Consider the following 24,091-nt stretch of genomic DNA (forward strand, 5'->3'; position numbering starts at 1 on the left):
ATGTAATCATTATGAAAAATTGTTAATGAGATGTTTTACATTCTTGTTTTTCATCCTAAGTCTTTGAAATTCAGTGTTGCCAGCACACATCTTAATTTGGTCTAGCCACAGTTCAGATGCTCCATGGCCATATGTGGCTAGTGGCTTTTAGACCGGATAACTCAGGTAAATACCCCCTTAGAGGAGTTAGAGGGTTAAAGACACTCTCTGGGGAACACCATAGTTAGCAGGGAGCATGACCAGTTACTAACGTCAAACCCTTGTTGCATTTCTGGGGTAGATCCAAGTTAGTTGTTCCTTGTTCCTAATATTTGCAACTTTGTTCATGAATGAGATTGACCTGTAATTATCCTCTCTCATACAGTTCTTTCAGGTTTGGGAATCAATGTAGTAGACATAGAGGCTTCATAGAATGGGTTGGAATTCTTCATAGAATCTCTTTTTCTTTTTGACTCCTTGAAAAAATTTGCATAAATTTGGTATGCCCTCTGTTTTGAAAGTTTAGTAGAATTTGTCTGTGAAAACTTCAGGTCTTGGTATTTTCTTTGTGGAAAGACTTTTGTCTTCTAATAAAATTTATGTAAGGTTCTAGGAATTTCTTTTTAGTCTGTTTGTATATTTTTCTAGGAATTTGTTCACTTGGTCTGTGTCTTGCTAATCATCCTATGTTCACAGATAGTGGATCTACCTGACGCTTTCCTAAAATGCTTGTAAAAGTCTTGATATAGGAGCCTTTTAGGCTCTTTACCATTTTTCCATCTTTTACAGGTAACATCTGCTCACATTCTGGTCAGCTAGACAGTTTGTCAACTTGTTGATTCAAGTGTAGTTCAGCCAAATGTCCGCTCAACTAACTTTTCTAGAAAGATTTTTTTCTTCTCAAAGCCTGTTGATTATCTTAGACTTTTTAAAAATACGTTTATGTATTTATTTATTTTTGGCTGCATTGGGTCTTGCTGCACGTGGGCTTTCTCTAGCTGCGGCGAGCTGGGGCTACTCTTCATTGCGTGCATGGGCTTCTCATTGCAGTGGCTTCTCTTGTTGTGGAGCACGGGCTCTAGGTGCACGGGCTTCAGTAGTTGAGGCTTGCGGGCAGTAGGTGCGACTGCGCCACCAGGGGAGTCCCTACCTTAGATTCTTAATGAGAATATGTGAGGTACTTTTAGCCACCCCACCCCATCCAGTGTACCCAAATGCATAGCGAATATAACTGACAGCTTCATGATTCAGCATCACAAAATACCCACCATAATTATTTTGAATTTGGATTATATGGCATGGTACTGCAGCCCTAAAAAAGCATTTAAGAAGGAAAAGTACAAGCAATAACAATAACAAAAACTTAATTTAAAACCTTTTATCTCTTCTTAATATTTTGTCTTCTAAAATTTAAATGCATAGAAATAAATGACATTTCTATTCAGTGTGAACATTCTGGGTAATCTAGGTTTCCACGTAAAAAGGTATGTAGGAAATGAAATAACTCTTAGATCTGTCAAGAGAACAGATTATGGGACTTCCCTGGTGGTGCAGTGGTTAAGAATCCATCTGCAAATGTAGGGGACACGGGTTCGAGCCCTGGTCTGGGAAGATCCCACATGCCGCGGAGCAACTAAGCCCGTGCACCACAACTACTGAGCCTGCGCTCTAGAGCTCGCGAGCCACAACTACTGAAGCCCATGTGCCACAACTACTGAAGCCCGTGCACCTAGAAGCCAGTGGTCCACAGCAAGAGAAGCCACCGCAATGAGAAGCCCACCCACCGCAACAAAGAGTAGCCCCTGCTCTCAGCAACTAGAGAAAACCCGCTTGCAGCAGCAAAGACCCAATGCAGCCAAAAATTAAGTAAATGAATAAATAAAATTTTTAAAAAAGAGAACAGATTATAATTCCAGAGTCAGTAATTAACTCTTTGATTTGTTCACAGCATCAAAGACATTTGTTAACCACATTCAAAGCCAAGCATAATGCTACATAGTCGTGCTCACCCCATGAGTGAATCGTTGAGTATGTCATACAGCCCATAATTCAGGTTTTCATGAAGCATTAAACTGCCACTTGAAACATGGAACATATTAACATTTTGAAAATATTTTGTAGGAGGAAGCTGTTTGTTTAGATTTTGAGGTAGATGAACATATTAACTGGTTCCAGCAAGAATATGTGAAAACAGAAAAGGACTGGAGTGAAATTGATAAGAGGATGAGCCAGACTTTGGAAATAAGAAGAAAGTTGATCGGCAGCAGAGCACCTCTCAAGGTCATTCTTAAAATGTTTCCTTTCCTGAAGTGCCCCTATCAGGTATTTTTATTTGCTTATAATAGTCTGATTATAATGTCCAAACTGATTTTTGTCTCTTTCCTCTTGGAGTGTTAACAAGACTGTGCAGCAAGACGGTGCTTATGAATCTCAGGAGAATGCGTGAGGCCCAAGGGGTACAAGTAGGACCATTTGGTAAAAATTTCTGGAATCATATTCTGATAGCGCACACTGGCTGCCTTCAGCTTTGAAGAGTTCTCTATCACTGGACACATTGTGGAGGCAGGGGCACCACTACTTTGGGGTATTTTGACAGTGGGCAGCATTCTCCCTTTCCATGCATTTAGACAGTCAAGATAGTTTATGAGATAACTGTTAGCATGCAACATTACTCAAAATCTATTTCCTTTATGATCCTAAATCATTTCATAAAGTGGTCTTAAAATATACGAAGTGTATGGGTAGATCAGACACCCTGCCATTTAGTTTATTTAAGGTGGACATTAAAGGGTCCTGGTACAATTTTAGTGTAATTTTGGCTGTAGTGTATAATGAAAGACTTTTCAGTGTTTTTATCTGAGAATACATTTCATGGAGGAATTCTGTAGGTGCAGTCAACCAAACTGGAAATGAAAAGTTTTACAGGCTTTTCTTCTTCCAAAAGAAATGGAAATAAGAATTTGCCTACATGCTTTATTTTAAACATAATGTCTATAGCAAACATCTGAGTGTTTGCTACATAGCAGCTATGTTCTCAGTGCTTTACATGGATTATTTTATTTAATTTTTTCTCAGCAACCCTACCTTATTTATTGCTTGCTTTCTCCTTAATCTTTGGGTTGCTAGGAACAGTAATATACGGTAGCCTCTAGCTGTTAGAAGAGTATGCCAGATTGACACACGTACAAAGTATACTTTTAAAGCGAAAAACTGTTAAACTGATAGCCTGTAAACTCTTTAAATGTAAGGAGCATGTTCTGAACATTGTAGTACTTCCCAGAATACCTAGCAGAGTACTGTGTGTAAAATATAAATGAAGTATTGATTTTTTTGAATGCTGGATGAGTTAGTAGGTGAGTTAGTAGCTGCTGTAAACAAAAATACCATCGACTGAGTAGCTTATAAACAATTGAAATTTATTTCTCCCAGTTCTGGAGTCGGGGAAGTTCAAGATCAAGGTACCTTCAGATTTAGTGTCTGGTGAGAGTCCACTTTCTGGTTCATGGATGGTGCTTCTTAGCTGTAACTTCATATGGCTGAAGGGCAAGCTAGCTCTCTGGGGGCTTTTGTATAAGGGCACTAACCCCATTTATGAGGACTCTGCCCTCATGACCTAAGCACCTCCCAAAGACCTCATCTCCTAATACCATCACACTGCTAGGTTTCAACATATGAATTTGGTGGGGGACACAAACATTTGGTGGGGGACACAAACCAAGGGGACTCGTGGTCCCCTTCATGTATTTTCCCCATTCCCCACTTACAACAGTGGTTGGTAAGGCTGCTCTGGTCACTGATGTGGCAACCTTTGAGGTTTTCACTGGACTGCAGCCTACAAAGTTTTAGTGATTAAAACAGATGAGCTATGGTTCAGTGGCGTTTCAAAGAACTATAGTTGATAGTGAATCTGGGGTTCATTATAGCTCTAATGAAGAGTAGAGACATTTCAGACCTAAGGCTGTATCTCTCCTGCTTTGTTTAAGTCTCCCATTGTGGCATCTGTAAGTCTTTTCTTCCTATTCCCTCAGGTCTTTCACCTTTATATTCAAAATGTGGATTGGGGTATAGTTTTGGTAATGGCTGTACTTACTGAATAAAGTTGCCCTATTTATTGTTGTAAAAAAAAGGATTAAACATTTTAGGCTTCTTCAGGAAGTACGTCCCTAACTCAGCCTTGGGTAGCTAGCTGGGATTAACAATTCATAAAATCCTTGTGGTGCTTCTGAAAATAAAAGCAAGTTCGACCTTGCTTACAAATACCCGGCTAACAAACAATCCCTGTAGTAGGACAGCTGCCTCTGCTTCAGACCTCCCCCATCACCTGTTTGTTTCTACTGCCAATGTGAAAACACTTGGCGCTTAGGGAGCTGGTGGACGCAGGGTGGTTGAAGAGAAGCAGCCAGTGTGGGAAGCTGGTCCCAGGACCCTCAATTACCACCTGTACTCATCAACGTCCTCCTCTCAAAAAACTTTCTCTCAACAGAAAATTTAAAAGTTTAAACTTTTAAAATGTACTTCCTGAGAGTAGAATATTATCAACTAGGAATTTGTTACTGGGACCTAGTGGATGTGGCACAAGACAAGTAAGAAAAGTTGAAGAGGGGAAAATACCAAACACAAATTTAAATAATTCCTCAAATTTCCAGTAAATCCTTTGAAATGCTATAGTTTTCACATTACTGAGAAACTATTTCAACAATCATTGTTTAAAACTTAAGTGAAGTGCCTAAGAATCACCAGCTAATATAAAGTTTCAAAGGAAAACAAGAGAATCTGAGTTTTGTTTTTGGCCATGATGGAGAAAGTGGTCCTGGACCTACCTTCCCATCATTAACATGGATAAAACTGGGAAAAATATCTATGAGGCAACTGCTTCCAGGCATTGGAGAGTAGGCATCGCAGGACTCTGCTCTTGTTTTTGTTTTATGAAATTGATTATTTTTAATAAGTTAATTGAATAATAGTTGACTTACAACATTATGTTAGTTTCAGGCGTACAACATAGTGATTCGATATTTTTATAGATTATGCATTATAGAAAGTTATTACAATTATATTGACTATATTTCCTGTGTTGTACCTTACATCCCTGTGACTTATTTATTTTATAACTAGTAATTTTTTACCTCTTGGTCCCCTTCATGTATTTCACCCATTCCCCATCCCCTTCCCTCTGGCAACCACTAGTTTGTTCTCTGTATCCGTAGGACTCTGATCTTGATTAAAGGGGAACATACAGGATGTGCCTCAGTTTTCTTCCTTGGGGTTACTTTCTAGATCATGGCACAAAAAGGTGAAAGCCAAGCAGAATGGTGGTCTCACAGAGTTGAATAGTTAGAGGTGGGAGTTTGGGAATGATGAAGTAGCTGGTATTTGCGAGAGAAGGTCCTAGAGGAAAGATGGAGGGCAGAAGTCCATGGAGAGATCCCCCACAGGTCTTTGGCTGAGAGCTGGACTGCACAGGACAAGACCCCACAAAGCTGCGAAGAGGGGCTGCCACAGGATGGCAACCTGAAAGCAGAGGCGACACGGTGTTGAAAAATAAGAATTCCGGCCCAATCAGAGTGGGAAGACCTTGCTGAGAGTCTTGGCGTCCATCTGAGACTCCAGGAAGTCCATACTTTATGTCCTAGATTTGAGTTGGGGCCATTGACTAGAAATAAGGACAAAAACCAAAATAAACCGAAACAAACTCATTCAAACAAACAACAAGATTAAGTCTGACAGAACCAGAAGGATCAACCAGAAATTTAATTGCCTGCCACAACAAAATTTAACACCCTTGAAAGGAACACAGTTTAATCCAGACTCCCTGCTAGTGGTCACTAGGGGTAATAGTGAGTGGTGCCGCTCTGTTTTCCATCCCTGGATTCCTGGACCTGTGAATTTTGGCTATGAGAGAAACGGCACCATATATTGGGCTCTGACTCAGCGCATATACAGCTCCTGGAGAACCTTTCCCCAGCCCTACAAGGAACTGCTACCTAACTGGTGCTGTAACGAAGTCTTCAAAAGGCCATTTCACCGTTCTATCAAGCCAGCTGCTTCAGGGTGGTGGGAACACGGTAAAACCAGTGAATTCCTTGCAGCAGCACTGCGGGGCATCTTAGCAGAGAATGGAATGTATATTTTAAAAGAACCAAATTGAAATTCAGAACTGAAAAGAACATTTATCTGAAATGAAAACATCATTGGATAGGGAAATGCTTATTGGGAAATGCAAACTAAGGGTCTGTGAACTTGAAGATAGAAATGATCCAATCTGAATAGAAAAGGAAAAATGATTAAGGTTAATAACCTTTGGGACAAAACCTGGGGTTGTAGAGAGAGGGGCTATTCTGTGACTGACCATTCACGACTGGGGGTTTGGCTACATGAGGTTTGGGGAAGATTTGGGCAAATAAGTAAATATCAATACATCCGGGATAATGGGAGCCAGGTTTTCGCTGTTGAGAGAGGATGTATGGGAAGCAGGGAGGTTGGAATAAGGCCTGTGTTGCTGGGTTGGAATTGAAGGTATCAGTGTGAACTCATGGTTTTTAATACGTATATATAGATATTTAAACAGATAGATGTATGTCTGTATGTGTGCATGTATATGCAGATATGTATTTCCTAGCTTTGTTCTGTAAGAAATCCTAGAACACCAGTGAAGCAATGAGCACATCAAGGGCTGAAATCTTAGTTTTTAAATATCATTCTCCATTAAAAGGAACCCGGGGCTTTTGGAGAAATAGCTGACTCCAAGGCTGAGGCAGAAAAAATACGAGACGAGCCTGAAATATTGTGTAGTGCCAGAAACTAAGGAAGTGCTCACAGACCAAGAGGCTATGTCAAGAGGATTCAGGGGTCAACTCCTACTGGCCGAATGCGGACAATCTGAGCATTAATATAAATAATGAAAGGATTAGAGTTATGATCATTTGAGTAAAGAGGGATTTATTATTCTGTAGTGATACAAATAAATGAATAAATTAATGTAGGAGAAGAGAAAGCTACACCGTAGAGTAGAAAGCCAATAAATTTAGAAAGAATTATGGAATTAGAAAATCACCATTTGGCAACTATCATATTCAACAGTAATACTTCATTCAGGCAAGAATCATTGGTGGATGTGAAATCTTATGGCTGAAAGACAGGAAAAACAATATATTTACATCAACTCAAGGGAAACCCCCCTTAAAACACTTACAACTATATGTTAATAACATATATTAATTAACCCGTCAGATTCCATCTCCACCGAGTGATAAGTTAGTGTCTTCAGTACTGGCACCAGTTACCACCTTCTGATGGAGGGGTGCCAGCATTCTTGCCATGATTCATAAATCATGAAGAAACATCGTACAAACCTAGAATGAAGGGCGCTCTGCTAAGTAATCGGCCTCTACTTTTCAAAAATGTCAGGGAATTGAAGAAAACCAAGATGCTGCTTCAGATTGAAGGAGACTAAAGAAACATGATCTCTAAATCTCACGTGTTCCTGGATTAGGTTCTGGATTTATAAAGAGCATGACTGCAACAACCGGCAAGTTTGAATGGATTCGATTTTCCTGATTTTGATGGTTATGCTGTAGTTATATAGGAGAGCATCCTTGTACTTCTAGCTAAGTACAAGGAATAATAACATGCAATGAAGCTTTAAGGGGTATCTACAGCGTACTTTCAAATGGATCAGAAGGGTTAGCCTTGGGGGAAGTTGCGAGCTCTGTTTACTCTTTCTGCAACTTTAAGGTCGACCTGAGATTAATTTTTTTTGAAAAAGGTTAAAAAAATTCCTAAGCTGTGCGCCCAGGAAAGTGGACAATATTTACCTTCCTCATGCCTCACTTCACATCTCCCTGCTGAGAGAGGTTCTTTGTAGGGTATTAATCTAAATTAGTCGTCCACTGAGTGTTGCCTGATAGTAGAGCCGCTATGTCTTTATGAGAATGTGAATGCCAGTTTTCCAATAACTTAACTTTTGGACCTAATCTTTGGGCAATTTAGGATCCACCAAGATACTCAGGAAATGATGAGACCCAGTGGGTAGTATATAACTGTTCCTTATAGTGTTTTAAGGAAAGTGATAATTACATAATTCCTACTAGTGTTGGTGACGAACAGTCTTCTTATAATGCCACTCTGTCAGAAAAGTTGGGAGGGGGACAGTGGTGGTGGACTTCTCCGCAGGGAAGAACTTAGGCAGTGGCAAGAAAAGGTGGTTTTGAGTAAAGGGGTTTCCACACAGGTAAACTGTTTTTGCTTTCACCTTGTAGTCAAATCTCCTAGACTCATTTTGGTTTTCACCCTTTAGTTCTGTCTGATCTTACAGTTTCTAAAGCTCTTTTCCCTTTAGGATACCATGGTCAGGAATTTTTCAAGGTTTGCTTCTTGAAATCTGACAGTTCACTTCAGGCTTTCATTCTTTTCTCCTCCTCCGTCCTAAGTCTTTATACTTCTCCACTAAAGCTAATCAAATATCTAGTATATAAACTAACATTCAGAGCTTAATATAATTTTAAAGAGTAATTTACTTCCTTACATTCTATACATTAGCTTTTCTTGTGATCTTTTTCTTTTTTCAGCTGTTCAGAGAATTCCAGCTTCTTACAAGAACAGATATTTATAAGAAAACAAGGCACATTTTGGAATCCTATTCAGAAAATATACTGGCTTCTTTTTCTTTGGTGGACAATCCAATCAATATTGCATTGCAAGAAAAAATGAAACAGCATACGGATGAAGACACGTTGAAACGTTAGTAAACGTAAGGGATAGGGTGCTCTGGTCTCAGTTATCTGTGTAATTCAGGATAATTAGGAAAGCCATGCTTTGTAGAATTCAGTGAAACAACATGTGGGAAAGAAAAAAGAATTTCTCAACTAGGAGGAGTTGAGGTGTAGATTTTAAAAGTACACTTGATATTGTAAAATTATATTTAGGAAACTAGTAACCTGTCAATTTCATACACAAGGTAATTTACAAGCCACAAGGTAGAGTACAATGAAATCACCCTGGCTGAGGGACAGAGAGTACAGAACTCTTCTCTTCTCCTGGCAGTGATCTGGAGGGTAGAACAGGAGATCTTGAATGTTTATTAGAAGGGGATGTTGGTTTAAAAAATGGTAGGGAAACACTGATCTAAGAAGTCTCGTTTGTTCTCTGTAGAAGGTAACAAAAAATAATCCACATGTTTTGATACTGGCTTTACTTACAACAATTGGTAAGAGCTTATTTTTACTTGGACTGTGAGCCTGTTTGCTTTGACAGATATGAAGATGACAGCCACCTGTTTACTCCTACCAGATGTTTTCGGGGAGGATCCCAGCCTTTTTGTCATTGTGAATGAGAAGGTATGCGGTATTTCAATGATCACTGGTTTGAGATTTCATATCTTTATATGATTATTTATTTGAAGCAGGATGGTGGCCTATTTTGAAGTTATGTTTTGTCATATTTACAAATAATGCTAAATTGCAACAAGCTCATATATTGTAATATCATGGTTAGATTGAGGCATCTTGTATTATTTAGCTAGTTTACACATCATGGGGTGGTGACTACTGTAATCTTTTTTTTTCCAGGTGCAAGTGTCCACTCCCGTGTTAGAAGTTAAGAACCCTTTCAACATGGATGTCTGTGAATTTTCTTTGTATTTAGAAAAAGAGAGACTCACAAAGGTGGATGACTGTATTACAGCCTTGGCCACTCTCATAGCTGCCTTCCATGTATTTGGGATCGAGTGTCCAAGAAGACTGTCCCAAACCCTCAACTTCCTAGAGACACTGATTTTTGATACGCACAGTCCATATTTTCCTTCTGTGAAAGGAAAGGAAAAGGAAGTAGGATTTCAACACCCAGTCACTTAATAGCATGCCAAATATTTTATCAGAATTGATCTCTGGGATGGCTGAAACTATTAAAGATTGTTTTGATTTAGTAGAGGTAGGTATTAGAAAATCATCTTGTCTCTAGGATTTGAATGAATATCAATGCCTTCTATCTTTACACTTCAATACTTTCTTTCTTGAAATTCTGTAATAAAATACTACTTAAAGAGATGTTTATTTTGAGTTCTAAGCAATTCCAGTCCAAGTTAACACTTTCAAGGGTGCATTAGTTTTTAAAAGACACTACGCTTCACATTTTCTTAAATCCTTCAGATTAGGATATGACCTTGCACTTAAGTCAACGTGCCCACTTTTGAAAGACTTAATGTCCAGGAGCTGCACACTTGGGGCCTGCGGTTCTGCCTCTGGTCTGAACATTGCTTGGAAACATTTTGAGCATTTTAAGAAGATGCTTACACTCCCCAGTTCCTCTTTCCCTCAGCTGACCTGCCCCGGGGGGTGTTTTGGTTTCCTTCATTCAGACCTGTTGAGAACCCGGGCTGCTTCATTCCTGAGGTCTCATTTCTGGCCAATCTCGCTGGCACAGGTTTTGATCATCTGTGACCCGTCTTCATCTTTCTCTGCTTCCCTCCCTTGAGATACAGTGATGTGCCTGGTTCTTGTCTCCCCACACGGTTTCCGGTTTTCCTTCACCTTGACCTCATCTGCCCTGGTTGCCCCTTGGGCTTGTTTTGATCTGTGATAAGGATCTTGCTTTTCACTCCCAGCACCACTTGGGCCCCAGCTTCTAGCTTCCAGGTTAGGACCCTTCCTAGACTGGCTCTCCAGCCTCTCTCAGGAGCCCTAGTCCTGGTGCCTCACCCAGCCCAAAGCGCCATGTTGTAATTCATCCAACATTAGTTTTAAGGTGCCCCTTGTCATCATCACAATCTCAACATTAGTTTTGACAGAACTGGTGGGTTTAGAGACTGAAGAATTTAAGTGTGCTAATATTGCACCACAATGCGATGGACATTTCCTGGGTTACTTCATCAAATAAAATGTTTTTTGAAGTTTAATAAGAAAAGGGCTCATATGAATTACTGAAGAAATATTTTTATAGCACGTCTCTAGAAATACTGCAAAATACTAATATCTAACTGTTCATTAAAATGCTTAAGTCAGTGAGAGATAAAAGAAAATGAAAGATCAGCTGCTCACCTCTGCAATGACTGTTCGCTCCTTACATGAGAAAATGGACAGGCAATAACAATTTGGTACATTTCATTTTCGAATAACTAGTCCCAATTCTACAGTTTCCATTTCTTCCCTTTCACTACAATGTGCCTTTAGTTCCTTACAAAAAAAAGTTTCTTTTATTTCCTCCAATTATTCTCTCCCCACTCCCGTTTTTTGTGTTTTTTTTTAAACCATCTTTATTGGAGTATAATTGCTTTACACTGGTGTGTTAGTTTCTGCTTTATAACAAAGTGAATCAGCTATACATATACATATATCCCCATATCTCCTCCCTCTTGCATCTCCTTCCCACTCTCCCTATCCCACCCCTCCAGGCGGTCACAAAGCACCGAGCTGATCTCCCTGTGCTATGTGGCTGCTTCCCACTAGCTATCTGTTTTACGTTTGGTAGTGTATATATGTCCATGCCACTCTCTCACTTCATCCCAGCTTACACCTCCCCCTCCCGTTTTTTTAAATTTCAAAATCTTACTCCTCTTCTCCCAAATGAATTTACCAAGTTCTTAAGGAGTCCTTTCCCTTGGAGGTCCACAGTCTCTACGGCTGGCTTTTTTTTTCTTTAATACTGGAGTACAGTTGTAACAATGTTGTGTTAGTTTCAGGTGTACCTCAAAGTGATTCAGTTACACATATACATGCATCTATTCTTTTTCAAATTCTTTTCCCATTTAGGTTATTACAGAATATTGAGTAGAGTTCCCTGTGCTATACAGTAGGTCCTTGTTGATTATCTATTTTATATATGGTAGTGTGTATATGTCAATCCCAAACTCCCAATTTATCCCTCCCCCCACCTTTCTCCTTTGGTAACCATAAGTTTGTTTTCTAAGTCTGTGAGTCTGTTTCTGTTTTGTAAATAAGTTCATTTGTATCATCTTTCTTTTTAGGGTTAGCCTTGAAAGAAAGCCTCTCTTTGTTCCTTTGGGCCAGGGGTGGGGGGGGGGGCCGGAGAGATAGGGGTGGAGCTGCAAGGTAACTGCAGTGAAGTTTGGCTCAGACATGCGCTGACCATGAGCTTTCTGTCTGACCATGAGCTTTATTGTCTCTTTATTGTCTCTTTCAGTGGTGTATCTGTCTCCAGTGGACAGCATGGCCATGCCACTTGGCAAATATTCAATATTTCTTGACCAACCTAATCCTATTTTCTTTGGAAGCTGAGTCCACTGAATCTAGAAGTTGCAAAATAGCAACCTGGGGTAATATTTCAACCGGTAGACAGGACGGACTCCTTTGGCTTGCAGAGTGTTTGTAATTTTTTAAAATGCCTTTAGAGATGGGAAGGTTCTGTCAAGTTCCACATTCCCCATCCCTCCCTCTTGTCTTACTCCAAGCCTGCTTCTCTCATTTCAGGGACCTCCCTGTCATCACAGCTCCCTGTTTCCTCTGTTAAAACTTAGACTATACTTAGACTATATCCCAGGGATGGAATGGTGAAAGGTTTCCTCTTCTTGTGGAAGACTCTTCCACCCTAATAGGGATGCTTAATGCCTCGCCTCTAACATACAACAACATGCTTCTTAGAATGAGTAGATGTTTTTAGTAAGATTTAAAAGGCTCCTCTGTTACAATATGTGCTTTAAACTAGAAGGGAAAAGTTCTCAATGCGTGTGAATCCTACTTGACGTAACCATAAAATTGATTTTTTTTCCTTTTTGTCACTCTTCACATCATCTGGGACATAGTTTGACAAACAATTCCAAATCCTACAGGTCCATTCATTACACAGGTAGCTAATGCCCATATGTTTGATATTGTTCCTGCTCTCATATGCCCCTCCTATCTGACAAGGTTTCTTAAGAATCATACATATATAAAAATGTATCTGCAATTAAGATTTTATTTCATTCATGTCAGGTATAACAAGTGCAACTTGAATGTACAAATTCTGAACAAAAAAGGAGAAAAGAACAACAAAAAACTTTCTTTAAAGCAGATTTATGCAAAGAAATGAAGTGGGGGGGTCATGGGCCCTGTTTTACCTTGAATTATGACAAAAGCAAAGGACCACTCATAGACTTCCAATGCAGGGGAGAATATCAAGGGAATCCTACATGAGAAAAAATGAAAGCGACTAAGGAAAGAGGTGGACCTTTCCCCAGAATTCCGACAACATGCTACAAACTTACTTTCTACTTTTAAAATAGTTCTTAAATAAATATCCAATCCTGGAATTAAAAGTTACATACATAGGCTGATAAAATAATTTACCTTTTGCGTTGGAGATGCATTCTTGCAAAAGTAACACTACCAGCTATCAGTTTATAGGTCATCAAGGGCTTTCATTTAAAGTGCATCTGTATGCTTCTATACTGAGGAGAAAAGAGTCTCTCCAAAACAGAGCTCCTTGAATAACTGCTCTGGGAAGGTCGCCTCCCTCATCTGTGAGCATTTAGAATCTTTGTGTTGACTGGCGCTGCTCCCTCAAATCTTGCCTCTTGGGTAAAATCTATACACTCTCTCTTCAGCCAATCCTAAAAAAAACCTTTGGGTTTGGAGGACATTGCAAGGTCTGAGACAGAGCTCTTTCCAGGTTAGTGTTTATGTCAATAGAATGAGCCCTTCATCTCTGAAGAGCACCACAGTTATTTCAATGACAATTAGAAGCTCAAGATCATCTCATAAATAGTTTAAGATCATACAAACAGCCCCCCAATATAACTGCATATTCCTTTGATATCACTGGAGTCCTGTAAACACACAGGGCACCACGATGTATGAGACTGATGTCATTCAAATACATCACCTAATTTATTTATGTTTATATATTTTATTTTTCAATTCCATTATTTATATACATGTTTTTGGTAATTAAGTCAAGATGCTGGTGAAAAGTAATTTGTTTAACATTTCATAATTGCGTGCAAAAGTAAAAACACTGATTTAAAGAAAGGTAATTTTTACAACTATTCAGCCCCAACAAATTATGACAAGCAGTTAGGCAATATCATGACTTGCAAAGTTATACTTAGCATAATGTTGCAATTCAAAATATGGCACAGAATTAACAAGACAGATAACAGTCCCACTGGCTAAAGTTAGCCAGGTTTTCACAAATTTGGTTTAAGTTGAAGTTTGATTATATAAAAAGGTTCCTGAAAGTGTTGAAAAAGAAACAGTGTACATGAAAGAGAATTCAACAATGTTTACAAAATGCCAAAAGTTCTTACTCTGCCCTCCCCCACCCCCGCTTTTTCCATAAATAATTAATGAAGTCCCCCTTCCCTCCCACCCCCCAGCCTCAAAAAGATTTACAAAGATAAATTTAGCTCAGTGAACAGAACCGAAAGAGGACTGTTGTACTGTTGTTAGACAGTACCTGGTTAAAAGCTCAAGCACTTTCGTAAGAATTCGTATATATTGTCCCTTAAGGAATATAAATAATCTGACAGCGTTGCTCTTTAGAGTTTTGGAGACTTCTCGCTTAGGAGTTACTGCTGTCTTTGTGCTTTGAGTAAAACATGAGCTTTAAAGCAGAAAGCTGATGGTGCTCAAAATTCACCATCTTCAAAGTTCATTGTGGGAGTTCTTCTCTGCGGCTTTGAACATCAGGATAGAATTGAAAATTTTGAGGGCAGGGCCCAACTTAATGCTCATAATTTTCACAATGTCTGTCTGGGTCATAAGCAGAAATGCTTCTCCATCAATTTGCTAAAATGGGAGGAAAAACACAAAAGATTGTGAGTTAATCGGATGTAGGGTTATGGGACATATTCAAGGTTCAATTATCAGCTCTCTTCTACACAGTAACACTAAAACGGCACAGATGGGCAGTTCATGTGTACAAACAACAGTTCCTCATAAGTGGACCTTTCTTATCTACAACAACACCCCCAAATGTGGACTGGGAACAAAGTCAAATTCATTCATCTGAAGAATCAGCTCATAGGAAAGTGGAAGGTCTCGTATCTTTCTGTGATTATGCTGACGTAGGCGCTGAGTCAAGAATAATTTGGGAAAATCCAGGGTGCCTCAAATCCAGTTCTTATCAGGGCAGGTTTTAAAATGAGAGATGAGAATAAGTACATAAATACTTGTGGATAAACAAAGGAACTCAGGCAAACACATCGGCTACATGCCTTCCACCATGAAGAAAAGAAAATCAGTGATAACATTCATTTTTAGAGTAGCCACAGTTATTTTTCAAATACAGAAGAAAAGGAATTACTAACAACCAACAATGGCAACCACCAGTATAGCTGAAGGAATGTAAGCCTGGTGGGAAGAGGTGTACACTCTAGGCTGGTTCTTCTACTACTTGGGTAACGGTGAGAAGCATCCTTCCTCTCTCTGGGTCCCTTCTAAGACTAAAAGTCTACATTTCTACAGAATAGGATACTATGAGGTTCAAAGATACAACTCTGTGAAGATGATGTCTGGTTCAGTGGGTAGAGCAAAGGAGTAGTCTTCTTTTTGTATAATTTTCAGCTCTTGGGGAGTCCACCATCTTAAAAAAATTAATTCACTTCTCTTTCAGTCTTCTCATTTTGTACAAAAAGTAAAATACACTTTTGCTCTCTGCCTTGGAGGACATTAGAAACCTTGACAGCAGTGTACTATTATGGGCTGAACTGTGTTCCTCCCAAATTCCTATGTTGCCGTGCTAACCTCCAATAACCTTAGAATGTGACCTTATTTGGAAACAGGGTCACTGCAGATGTAATTAGTTAAGATGAGGTCATACTAGAGTAGGGTGGGTCCCTAATCCAAGATGACTGGTGTTCTTATAAAAAGGGGAAATTGTGACACAGACACACACACAAGACAACAAGAGAACACCATCTGCAAGCCACAAAGAGAGGCCTGGAGCAGCTCGTTTCCTCACAGACCTTGAAGGAAGCTACTTGCCAATGCCATCATTTCTTGTGTTCAGATTTCTAGCCTCCAGAATTGGGAGGCATTACATTTCTGCTGTTGAAGCTACTGGTTTATGGTATTTTGTTACAGCAGCCCTAGCAAACAAATACTACTATAAATTCTGTCAGCAGTTCACTAAATAAAGCCTAATGTAATTAAGTTGCCGTTTCTTGAAATTTTCCTCTTTCCTCTAAAAATAAAAACCTGTAAGTCTAAATTGCTTATATGCTTAATCAGTAAGAACAAGAGTCATCTTATACAACTTTAAGTAACAATCATGTGGAAAAAGTTTGCTAATTTTCAGCAAGGAAACACCCTGCTGTCATAAACTAGAAGTAAAGACACTGCAGTGTTAATTTCTAAGTGTAAGACAAGTTAAGTGGCAGCTATGAGAAATGTTCTATTGTTTTTTGGAAACATTTGCTTTGGTCTCATTTGCTTGTGCTGTGACAGGTCTCTGATAAACAAGTCCAAGCACAGAGGCAGATCTACTAACACTTCACTCAACCCAGACAGACCTTGGTAGAATGAAGGGTCTGATAGAAGTCGTCTAAGACATTAACTAAAATGTCAACATACTGGGTTCCCAGGGAGCTCACTACAAAGAGTGAATGGTTTATTATAACCTTAGGCCCTACTGAGTCTTCTTCTGGGACTAAGTAAGAATTTAAAGTGACAGATGACTGATGAAAAGGAACATGCAGAGAACGAGGCTGGAGTCTAAAAGCTAGGAGTGGGATGAGAAGGATAAGTTTTGGTAGATTATCATTTTTAAAGCTAACCTGGGAAGAAAAAAGTCATCTTGAGGCTAGAGCCAAACTTTAGTATATTACATACAAGCTGCTCTGATGTGTAGCCATAAGGATAGGCCTCAACTGGAAAGAAGTAAATAATTTAAGAAAGTACTTTCTGAAAACTAATTACTGCAATGGATTGCTGCGTTTATTTTTGGTTTATGCTTTTGTAATGTATATAAACTGGTCTAGCTCCAGAGATTAAGTATCTTGCTAAAGGCCCAAAACTCTGAAGGAGGATTTGGAACTTGGGGTTCTTGCCTTCCATTTCATTGCTCTTTCCACTGTGCACTCATGGTTCTTTTCCAGTGTTGTAACTCTGCAAATCACAGCGATATGCTCTTTGAATGTCTTTCTCAGAGTGTAAAGGTATGAGTCTATTCATTCAACAGAAACTTATTAAATACCCATTAGAGTCTAGATATTATTCTTGGGCCTGGGCATATAGCTCAGACTAAAACAGATAAAAACAAAACTAAGCAAACAAATAAAAACTCCTTGTAGGGTTTACATTTTAGCAGTAGGAGACAGACTCTAAGAAAAACCATAATAAGCAAATTAATTAGTAACTAATTCTAAAAGGTGATTAGTGGTATGAAAAAACTGCGAGTCGGGGAGATGAGTGGACAGTAGGGCCAGGATGGATGTGTGGTGGCAGGTGGCAGATTGAAGGAGGATAGGATAGGATATTGAGAAGTGGAGTAAGCTACGTGAGCACCTAGAGGAAGAGCATCCCAGGCAGAGGGGGGAGCCAGAGTGTACCTGGATAATCTGAGGAATGGCAAGGAGGTCTGTGTGTGGAACAGTGCAAGCAGGGGACAGAGTGGACGAAGAGGTCAGGCGGTGAGAGAGGTGATGAGGTGTCAGACTGTCGCCCTTGTGAGGCTCTTGGCTTTTGCTCTGATTTAACTACTGGAAAGACCTGAACAGAGGAGTGACATGATTTGACTTTATCTTGTAGCAGAATCAGCCCAGCTATGCTGGAAATAAATTACAGAGGAGCAGGGACTTCCCTGGTGGTGCAGTGCTAATGCAGGGGACACGGGTTCGAGCCCTGGTCTGGGAAGATCTCACATGCTGCGGAGCAACTAAGCCTGTGCGCCACAACTACTGGGCCTGCGCTCTAGAGCCCGCGAGCCACAACTACTGAGCCTGCGCTCTAGAGCCCAAGAGCCACAACTACTAAGCCTGTGCTCTAGAGCCTGCGAGTCACAACTACTGAAGCCCACATGCCTAGAGCCCATGCTCCGCAACAAGAGAAGCCACTGCAATGAGAAGCCCGCGCACCGCAATGAAGAGTAGCCCCCGCTCGCCACAACCAGAGAAAGCCCGCGCGCAGCAACGAAGACCCAACACAGCCAAAAATAAAATAAATAAATAAAATACTATTAAAAAAAAAGATTACAGAGGAGCAGAAGTAGAAGCGGGAAGCCCGGCTAGGAGGTTATTGCTTTAATCCAGGCAGGAGAGGATGGTGGCTCTGACCACACGTAGCGGTGGAGGGGGGAGAGGGAGCTGGGACCCTTAAATGCTTTCAAAATACATCCAATAGGGTTTTCAACAGATTAAATGCGGAGTATGTAAGAGAAGGAGTCATCTGGGATGGTTTCAAATAATAGCCCACACCTGCACTTTGCCTTTTAGAGATGACTTACAAGACTTCAGCTAGATTTGTTTTCTCATTTTCATCTAGGACTCAAAACCCACACCTGCTGACCTGGTGAGACATGTGAGAGCAAGGATCATGTCCTATTATCTCTGAATTAACCCTCTTACTAGAGCATTACATGGAGTATCATACAAATGGTAGGAATTTAACAAGATTTCACAGGGTGAGTGAATAGTGGAATGAACACATGAATGATACATGTTGACAGAGAACATTCATCGCCTCATTCTTAAAAGAAGGCTCTGTCTTTGATGATATTAGGTGCCTGGGGAGTGTCTCCAAAGATAATATGAAGAAAAAAGTTATTCAAAGAAATATCATTTGAATTTGAATCCTACTTAACCTAAATAACAGAGCAAATCTATATGGATTGGCTAGATATCAACAGAAGCAAAAGTAGAATTTATAAAATAGATGTGCTAGAAATTCATTGTTAAAATTGTTTCATCATTTTCAAAGGTAATGTTACTACATGGCTCTTTCAAAGAAAGAGCAACAGCTCCCTGCAGGAATCTAAGTCTGCTCAGGGATCGAAAATCGACTGAGAGTAACCCACAAAGACACCTGGGACCTGGGCTTTAAGGAACTCAAAATCTGAATAACTGCAAATCCTTTAATTTGACCTTCAACTAGAAAGAAGACAGAACATTTCTGAACGTAAGACCATAAATCAGAAAAGGGCTGATGACAACCAGATCCTTGTGCATTTTAACAGGCACCCACATAAAGCAGAAATGATCCCTAACAGTATAATGACACTGGTGACCGGCGGCTCAATTCGGGCTGATGACAATCAGATCCTTGTGCATTTTAACAGGCACCCACATAAAGCAGAAATGATCCCTAACAGTATAATGACACTGGCGACCGGCGGCTCAATTCTTGGCTGTGCTGACACTCTTGCAGTGTTCTCAACTGAAAGTGTGCTATTTGAACAGTGGAGGCTAAGCATGGGAGCAAACAAGGTATCTTATAGCTGCAGACAGCAGATGCCAGACAAAGCCTTCTGAGACGACTTAGTCCTCATTGTACCTTCTGAGATCAGGGTGATAACTGATTGGTCTGCTTGGAGGAGATGACAGGCAAGTGGCTTATTTTTAAAGGTCTCTAGTGAAAAGAGTCTCCTGCTTCTAGTGTAGTTAGAAGTAGAATTCCTTTTTTGTCCTAATGCTCACTAGAGGTGGTATCATTATTAATCATCCCTTATAATTGAAGTTTTGGACAGGCAGATGAAAACAACTAATAAAATCATCTTCCAACAGCAGACGGTAATAGATGTAATGAATATCAGTTAGAATAAACATCACTGAGAACTGTATAAGATCTAAGGGATTGTTTTAGCAATAATGGTAATATTAATTATCAGCATCAAATGAAGTTAATTTTGGTGTTAAAATGATGTTTGAAAATAAAATAATGGGAACTAATTTTACTTTGTTAAAAATGAAACGTTGCTTCTTTCTTGCGTTGCTTTCTTTCTGTGCTATACACTATATAAATGCATGTTTTTAAGTTTTGTGTTTGTTTTGTTAAATAATGAGCTTAGTGCTACTGCTGTGGGGCATCAATAAAATGGCACAATTTCCTTTGCATCTAGTTTTATACAAACACAATTTTATACAACTGATTAATGCTGCTTGTTAGACAACTCGATATCACTTTGTCAGTTTCAACATAACCCGTCTCTTCCTTCCTCTGCCAATTTAGAACATTTCACCATTCACTGCCATTCAGTGCTTTGTCCCCCCTTAAGTAACATACTGCAATTTAGTGGAATACTTACTTCGTCTTTAAATACCTTTCCATGTTCTTCACATCCAGGTAAGCTCTGTATGAACTCTGACACCTGTTAAAAATATGATTAAAATTCCAGTTTAAAAAAAGAAGCCGGGGGCTTTCCTGGTGGCGCAGTGGTTGAGAGTCCGCCTGCCAATGCAGGGGACACAGGTTCGTGCCCCGGTCCGGGAAGATCCCACATGCCGCGGAGTGGCTGGGCCCGTGAGCCATGGCTGCTGAGCCTGTGCGTTCGGAGCCTGTGCTCCACAACGGGAGAGGCCACAGCAGTGAGAGGCCCGCGTACCGCCAAAAAAAAAAAAAAAAAAAAAGAAGCCAGAGTCTAAATGCTACAGGTTCAAAATATTTAACCTATACTTCCATTGTTTCTCTCAGAATAATTTCTTCTCTTTCAGAAAAAAAAGACTAAATCCCACATGCATTCATGTTGCCCTCTCCTTAAGCCAGTACTCCTACGTCTGGCCCCTGGCAGACCAAGAAAATAAAATATACCTCATCTGTGCTCCATTTGGAAACTTTACTGGCAGGGATGCCGGCTACAGTTGGGAGAAGTTTGCTCTGCTGCTCCCAACGCAAGGGCAGACATGGAATTGGGGACTTAAAGGACAGAAAGACCGCCGACCGCCGCTGTGCCTGCTGTACGCTGGGTTCTTCCCGGGCACCTGGTTGACAGAAACAATCGGGAATTCACTCTCTGAAAAGCAGCCAAAAAAGCCCCCAATGCCATGTGTCGTCCCCAAACAATGAGTAGCATGGAAGCAAGGTAAAGCATTGGTTCAACATTACATTCATTGAATAATTACACTCTCGTTCATCTTTACGGAAAGTCACCATAAGAAACAACCTGAAGTTCAACTGACACGTTTGCCACATCACCCATCACTGAAGACATGCATCATCACACCATTCAACGTTCCCTCTTTAATGCTTCAGATAAGAAATCTGCCCCCGAGCTTTAGTGACAAGGAAAATAACTCTCACCCTACGAAATTATATTTGGTTCCCTTTTGGCTTTGCATGTCCTAAAAGTAAGAGCCAAGTTGCAGGCTCAAGTCCAGCTGCTGTGTTTACCCTGCAGTTACCATACCTGTTCTCTCCTTTTACTTCAGCCCTGTTCTGTTCTTCCAATTTCTATTTACTAATCACATCGATTTTTCAAATAGCCAACTTATATTTTTTGAAAGGGGATATGAAATTATTGAAATAAAAATAAAAGAGCATAAAGGCAAAGGCTTTTGTCATTCTTCACTTGTGAAGATCAAAGTTAAAACTACAGAATATTCTATTTATCTGCTAGTTCTTCTGTATCCAAACCTAGTTTACCTGCTGCTCTTCTAAAACAGCTGTTTTCTAGCCAATGTTTTTTTTTTTTCCTTGGGACTCTTGACTTAGAGTTTGTCCATCACTATCTCCGTAAGATCGGATCCTTTAGAACGGAAATCTTTTCTGAAAACTACTGACTCAAAGCCCATCAGAAGAAGGCACCTCCCCACACTTACTCTCCGCTCTGCCCACCAGCTCAGCTAAGAACTGAAGGCGGCAGCACACCTAGAACCCCCTCCAATCACACCCCACCCAGCAAGGAAACCACTTCCCTGACTTTGAACACCCTCGCTTCTTTTGCCCTGGTTCTGAACTGTAAGTTTGATGGAAACTTGGTATCTGGCTTCTTTCTCTCAATAGTATCTGTGTGATTCATCCACATTGCTGTATGTAGTTGTAGCTCACCTGCTCTTTGCTGTGTGGTTTTTCATTGTTATGAATATTTCACAATTAATTTGGAGCTGATGGGCATTTGAGTTGTTTTGAAGTTCTGGCTAAGACCGACAGTGTTGCTGTGCACGCTCTCGTACATATCTTTTCTTGAATATATGTATGCCTTTCTGTTGCATACATACTGAAGAGTGGGACTTTGTGGTTATGACGTTTGTGTACATTAAGTCTCAGCAAATTCCACCAGTTTTCCGAAACAGCTGTGTAGTACACACCTACTAACAGCATAAGCGTTCCAAATGCTCCACACATGTTCTTATCAGCATGTGGTATTGTCTATCTTGCTCACTGTAACCCTTTTGGTGCGGGTGCCATGGCATCATATTGTGGTTACAACTGCATTTGTCTGATGACAAAGTTGACAATCTTTTTGTAAGTTCATGGGTCATATGGAGAACCTCTTTTGTGAAGTACTCATCTATTTTATGCCCATTTTTCCATGAGGCCACCTTGCCTTTTTCTTACTGATTTGTAGAAGTTATCTATATATATATATACTCAGGGTAAGAATCCTTTCTTGAAAATATGTATTACTTATATCTCCTCCCACTCTGTGTCTTCTTTTTACTCTCTTAAAAAGGTCTTTTGATAAACAGAAGTTCTTAATTGTAGTAAAATTTATTAATTTTTTCTTTTAGGGATAGTACTTTTGAAGAAATCTTTGCTCACCCCAAGGTCCTGAAGATAGCCTCCTCTGTTTTCCTCTGAACACTTTATGTTTTACCTTTCACGTTGAGATCACAATCCGTCTGAAATTTATTTTTGTTATGGTATGAGGTAAAGATCAATAGTCATGGTTTTTTTCCACATGGATTTCTAATTGCCCAACCATGATTTAATGAAAAAGACCAACCATCCTTTCCCTGCTGTACTGCAGTGCCAGCTTAAAAATAAATCTAAATGTGTTTTCAAATATTCTCTTCTGTTCCACTGGTCTCTTCACACCGACCCACAGGCTTTAATTACTCTCATTTTATGAGTGTACTGATATCTGTGATCTAGGTCTTCTTCAAGACTCCTTGACTATCCTTACCCCTTTGCATTTCCAACTTTAGGATCTGCTTGTTAAAAAAAATGCTAGGATTTACATTGGGAAAACCACTGAATATACATCAATTCGGTGAGAGAGAACATCTTCACAACATCAAGCCTTTCAATTCAAGAACAAGGAATCTCTCTCCATTTCTTTGGATCTTAAAATACCCCTCTTCAACGTTTTGTCATTTTCATGTAGAGGTCTTGCATGTCTTTTGTTAAATTTATTTTTGTGTGTCTGATGTTTTCTGTTGCTATTATAAGTGGAATAGTTTTTTAAAAACTACTTCCTACTGTTTTATTGTGGCTCTTTGATAACTTTTCTCTTCAACTAGCCTAATGTAAATTTGAATTGCTCTGAATGTTAGAAAAGTCGCTATACTGAATTAAAAGAAAAAAAAATCTATCTTACTGGAGCTAACACCCACTGGTCCTTGCTCTACCTGAGTGAGCTCATATAGAAAACTGTGTCTGCTCCCCATGAAACCTTCCAGTTCTTCAAATATTTTATAAAAATCCCTTCATGGTCCCTCTTTCCACATTTCATCCACCGAATCTCATATAATTGGTTTTAAGGTTTTAGGTCTTCATCCTATTTTACTGAAAATCTATTATGAGCCAAATATACAAACGTGTACCAGTTTGTTTTTATTCTTTTAAAATTGCCCAGAGTTCAAGAAAGCTTTGTTTTGCATAAATATGGGGTAACTTTAAAACATTCCTTAATCTCAGACAGTCCCAAGAGTTCAGCAATTATTTGCAACACATTATTTGTAAATCCTTCAGGAGATGGACTTACATGAAATGGTAAGAGTTCTAGTTCCACACTAGAGTAAAACAACACAGTCTCCTTTGTAACTTGTATTTGGATTGCCTGCCACAGAGTGTCAGTTTTTTCCAAAGCCATACACTTTCTTCTATAACTATTTATGTTCTGTTGACACTTGGCACTGTTTCCCTTCACTGAAGCTCCATTCTATGTTCATTCTATTCCTGCTAAAGTTGTATTATTCACAGTTCATTTCTAATGCTCCTCCATCATTATTCCTTAGAAAAATAACTGAGCCATTCTAAAGAAGTGACTAAAAACCCTAAAGCTCCTATATTTCTGGTAGCGTTTG

At 39.7% G+C, this 24,091-nt stretch overlaps 2 protein-coding genes across 8 annotated transcripts in view; one reads left to right on the top strand and one right to left on the bottom strand.

Annotated features, from left to right (window-relative positions):
* SAMD3 (sterile alpha motif domain containing 3) overlaps positions 1–9,830 on the top strand; it is a gene marked incomplete at its 3' end in the record, with an annotated part of 47,718 nt that extends 37,888 nt beyond the window's left edge. For both annotated transcript variants that reach the window (XM_082855710.1, XM_082855711.1), the window contains exons 7-10: positions 2,101–2,301; positions 8,547–8,718; positions 9,232–9,314; positions 9,546–9,830. In XM_082855710.1, the coding sequence (XP_082711836.1) occupies positions 2,101–2,301; positions 8,547–8,718; positions 9,232–9,314; positions 9,546–9,830 (741 nt within the window). The remainder of the gene's footprint in view (positions 1–2,100; positions 2,302–8,546; positions 8,719–9,231; positions 9,315–9,545) is intronic.
* A 4,493-nt stretch (positions 9,831–14,323) lies between these two features.
* Positions 14,324–24,091, bottom strand: part of L3MBTL3 (L3MBTL histone methyl-lysine binding protein 3) — a 114,473-nt gene continuing 104,705 nt past the window's right edge. For 5 of the 6 annotated variants that reach the window (XM_082855702.1, XM_082855705.1, XM_082855704.1 and 2 more), the window contains 3 exons: positions 20,655–20,824; positions 20,152–20,214; positions 14,324–14,699 (listed from right to left, as the gene is read on the bottom strand). In XM_082855702.1, the coding sequence (XP_082711828.1) occupies positions 14,556–14,699; positions 20,152–20,214; positions 20,655–20,824 (377 nt within the window). In that variant the 3' untranslated portion in view covers positions 14,324–14,555. The remainder of the gene's footprint in view (positions 14,700–20,151; positions 20,215–20,654; positions 20,825–24,091) is intronic. The other variant, XM_082855706.1, reaches the window with a different exon arrangement.

Source organism: Leucopleurus acutus, assembly GCF_964270905.1.
Source record: "Leucopleurus acutus genome assembly, chromosome: 15".
Taxonomy (NCBI): Eukaryota; Metazoa; Chordata; class Mammalia; order Artiodactyla; family Delphinidae; genus Leucopleurus; species Leucopleurus acutus.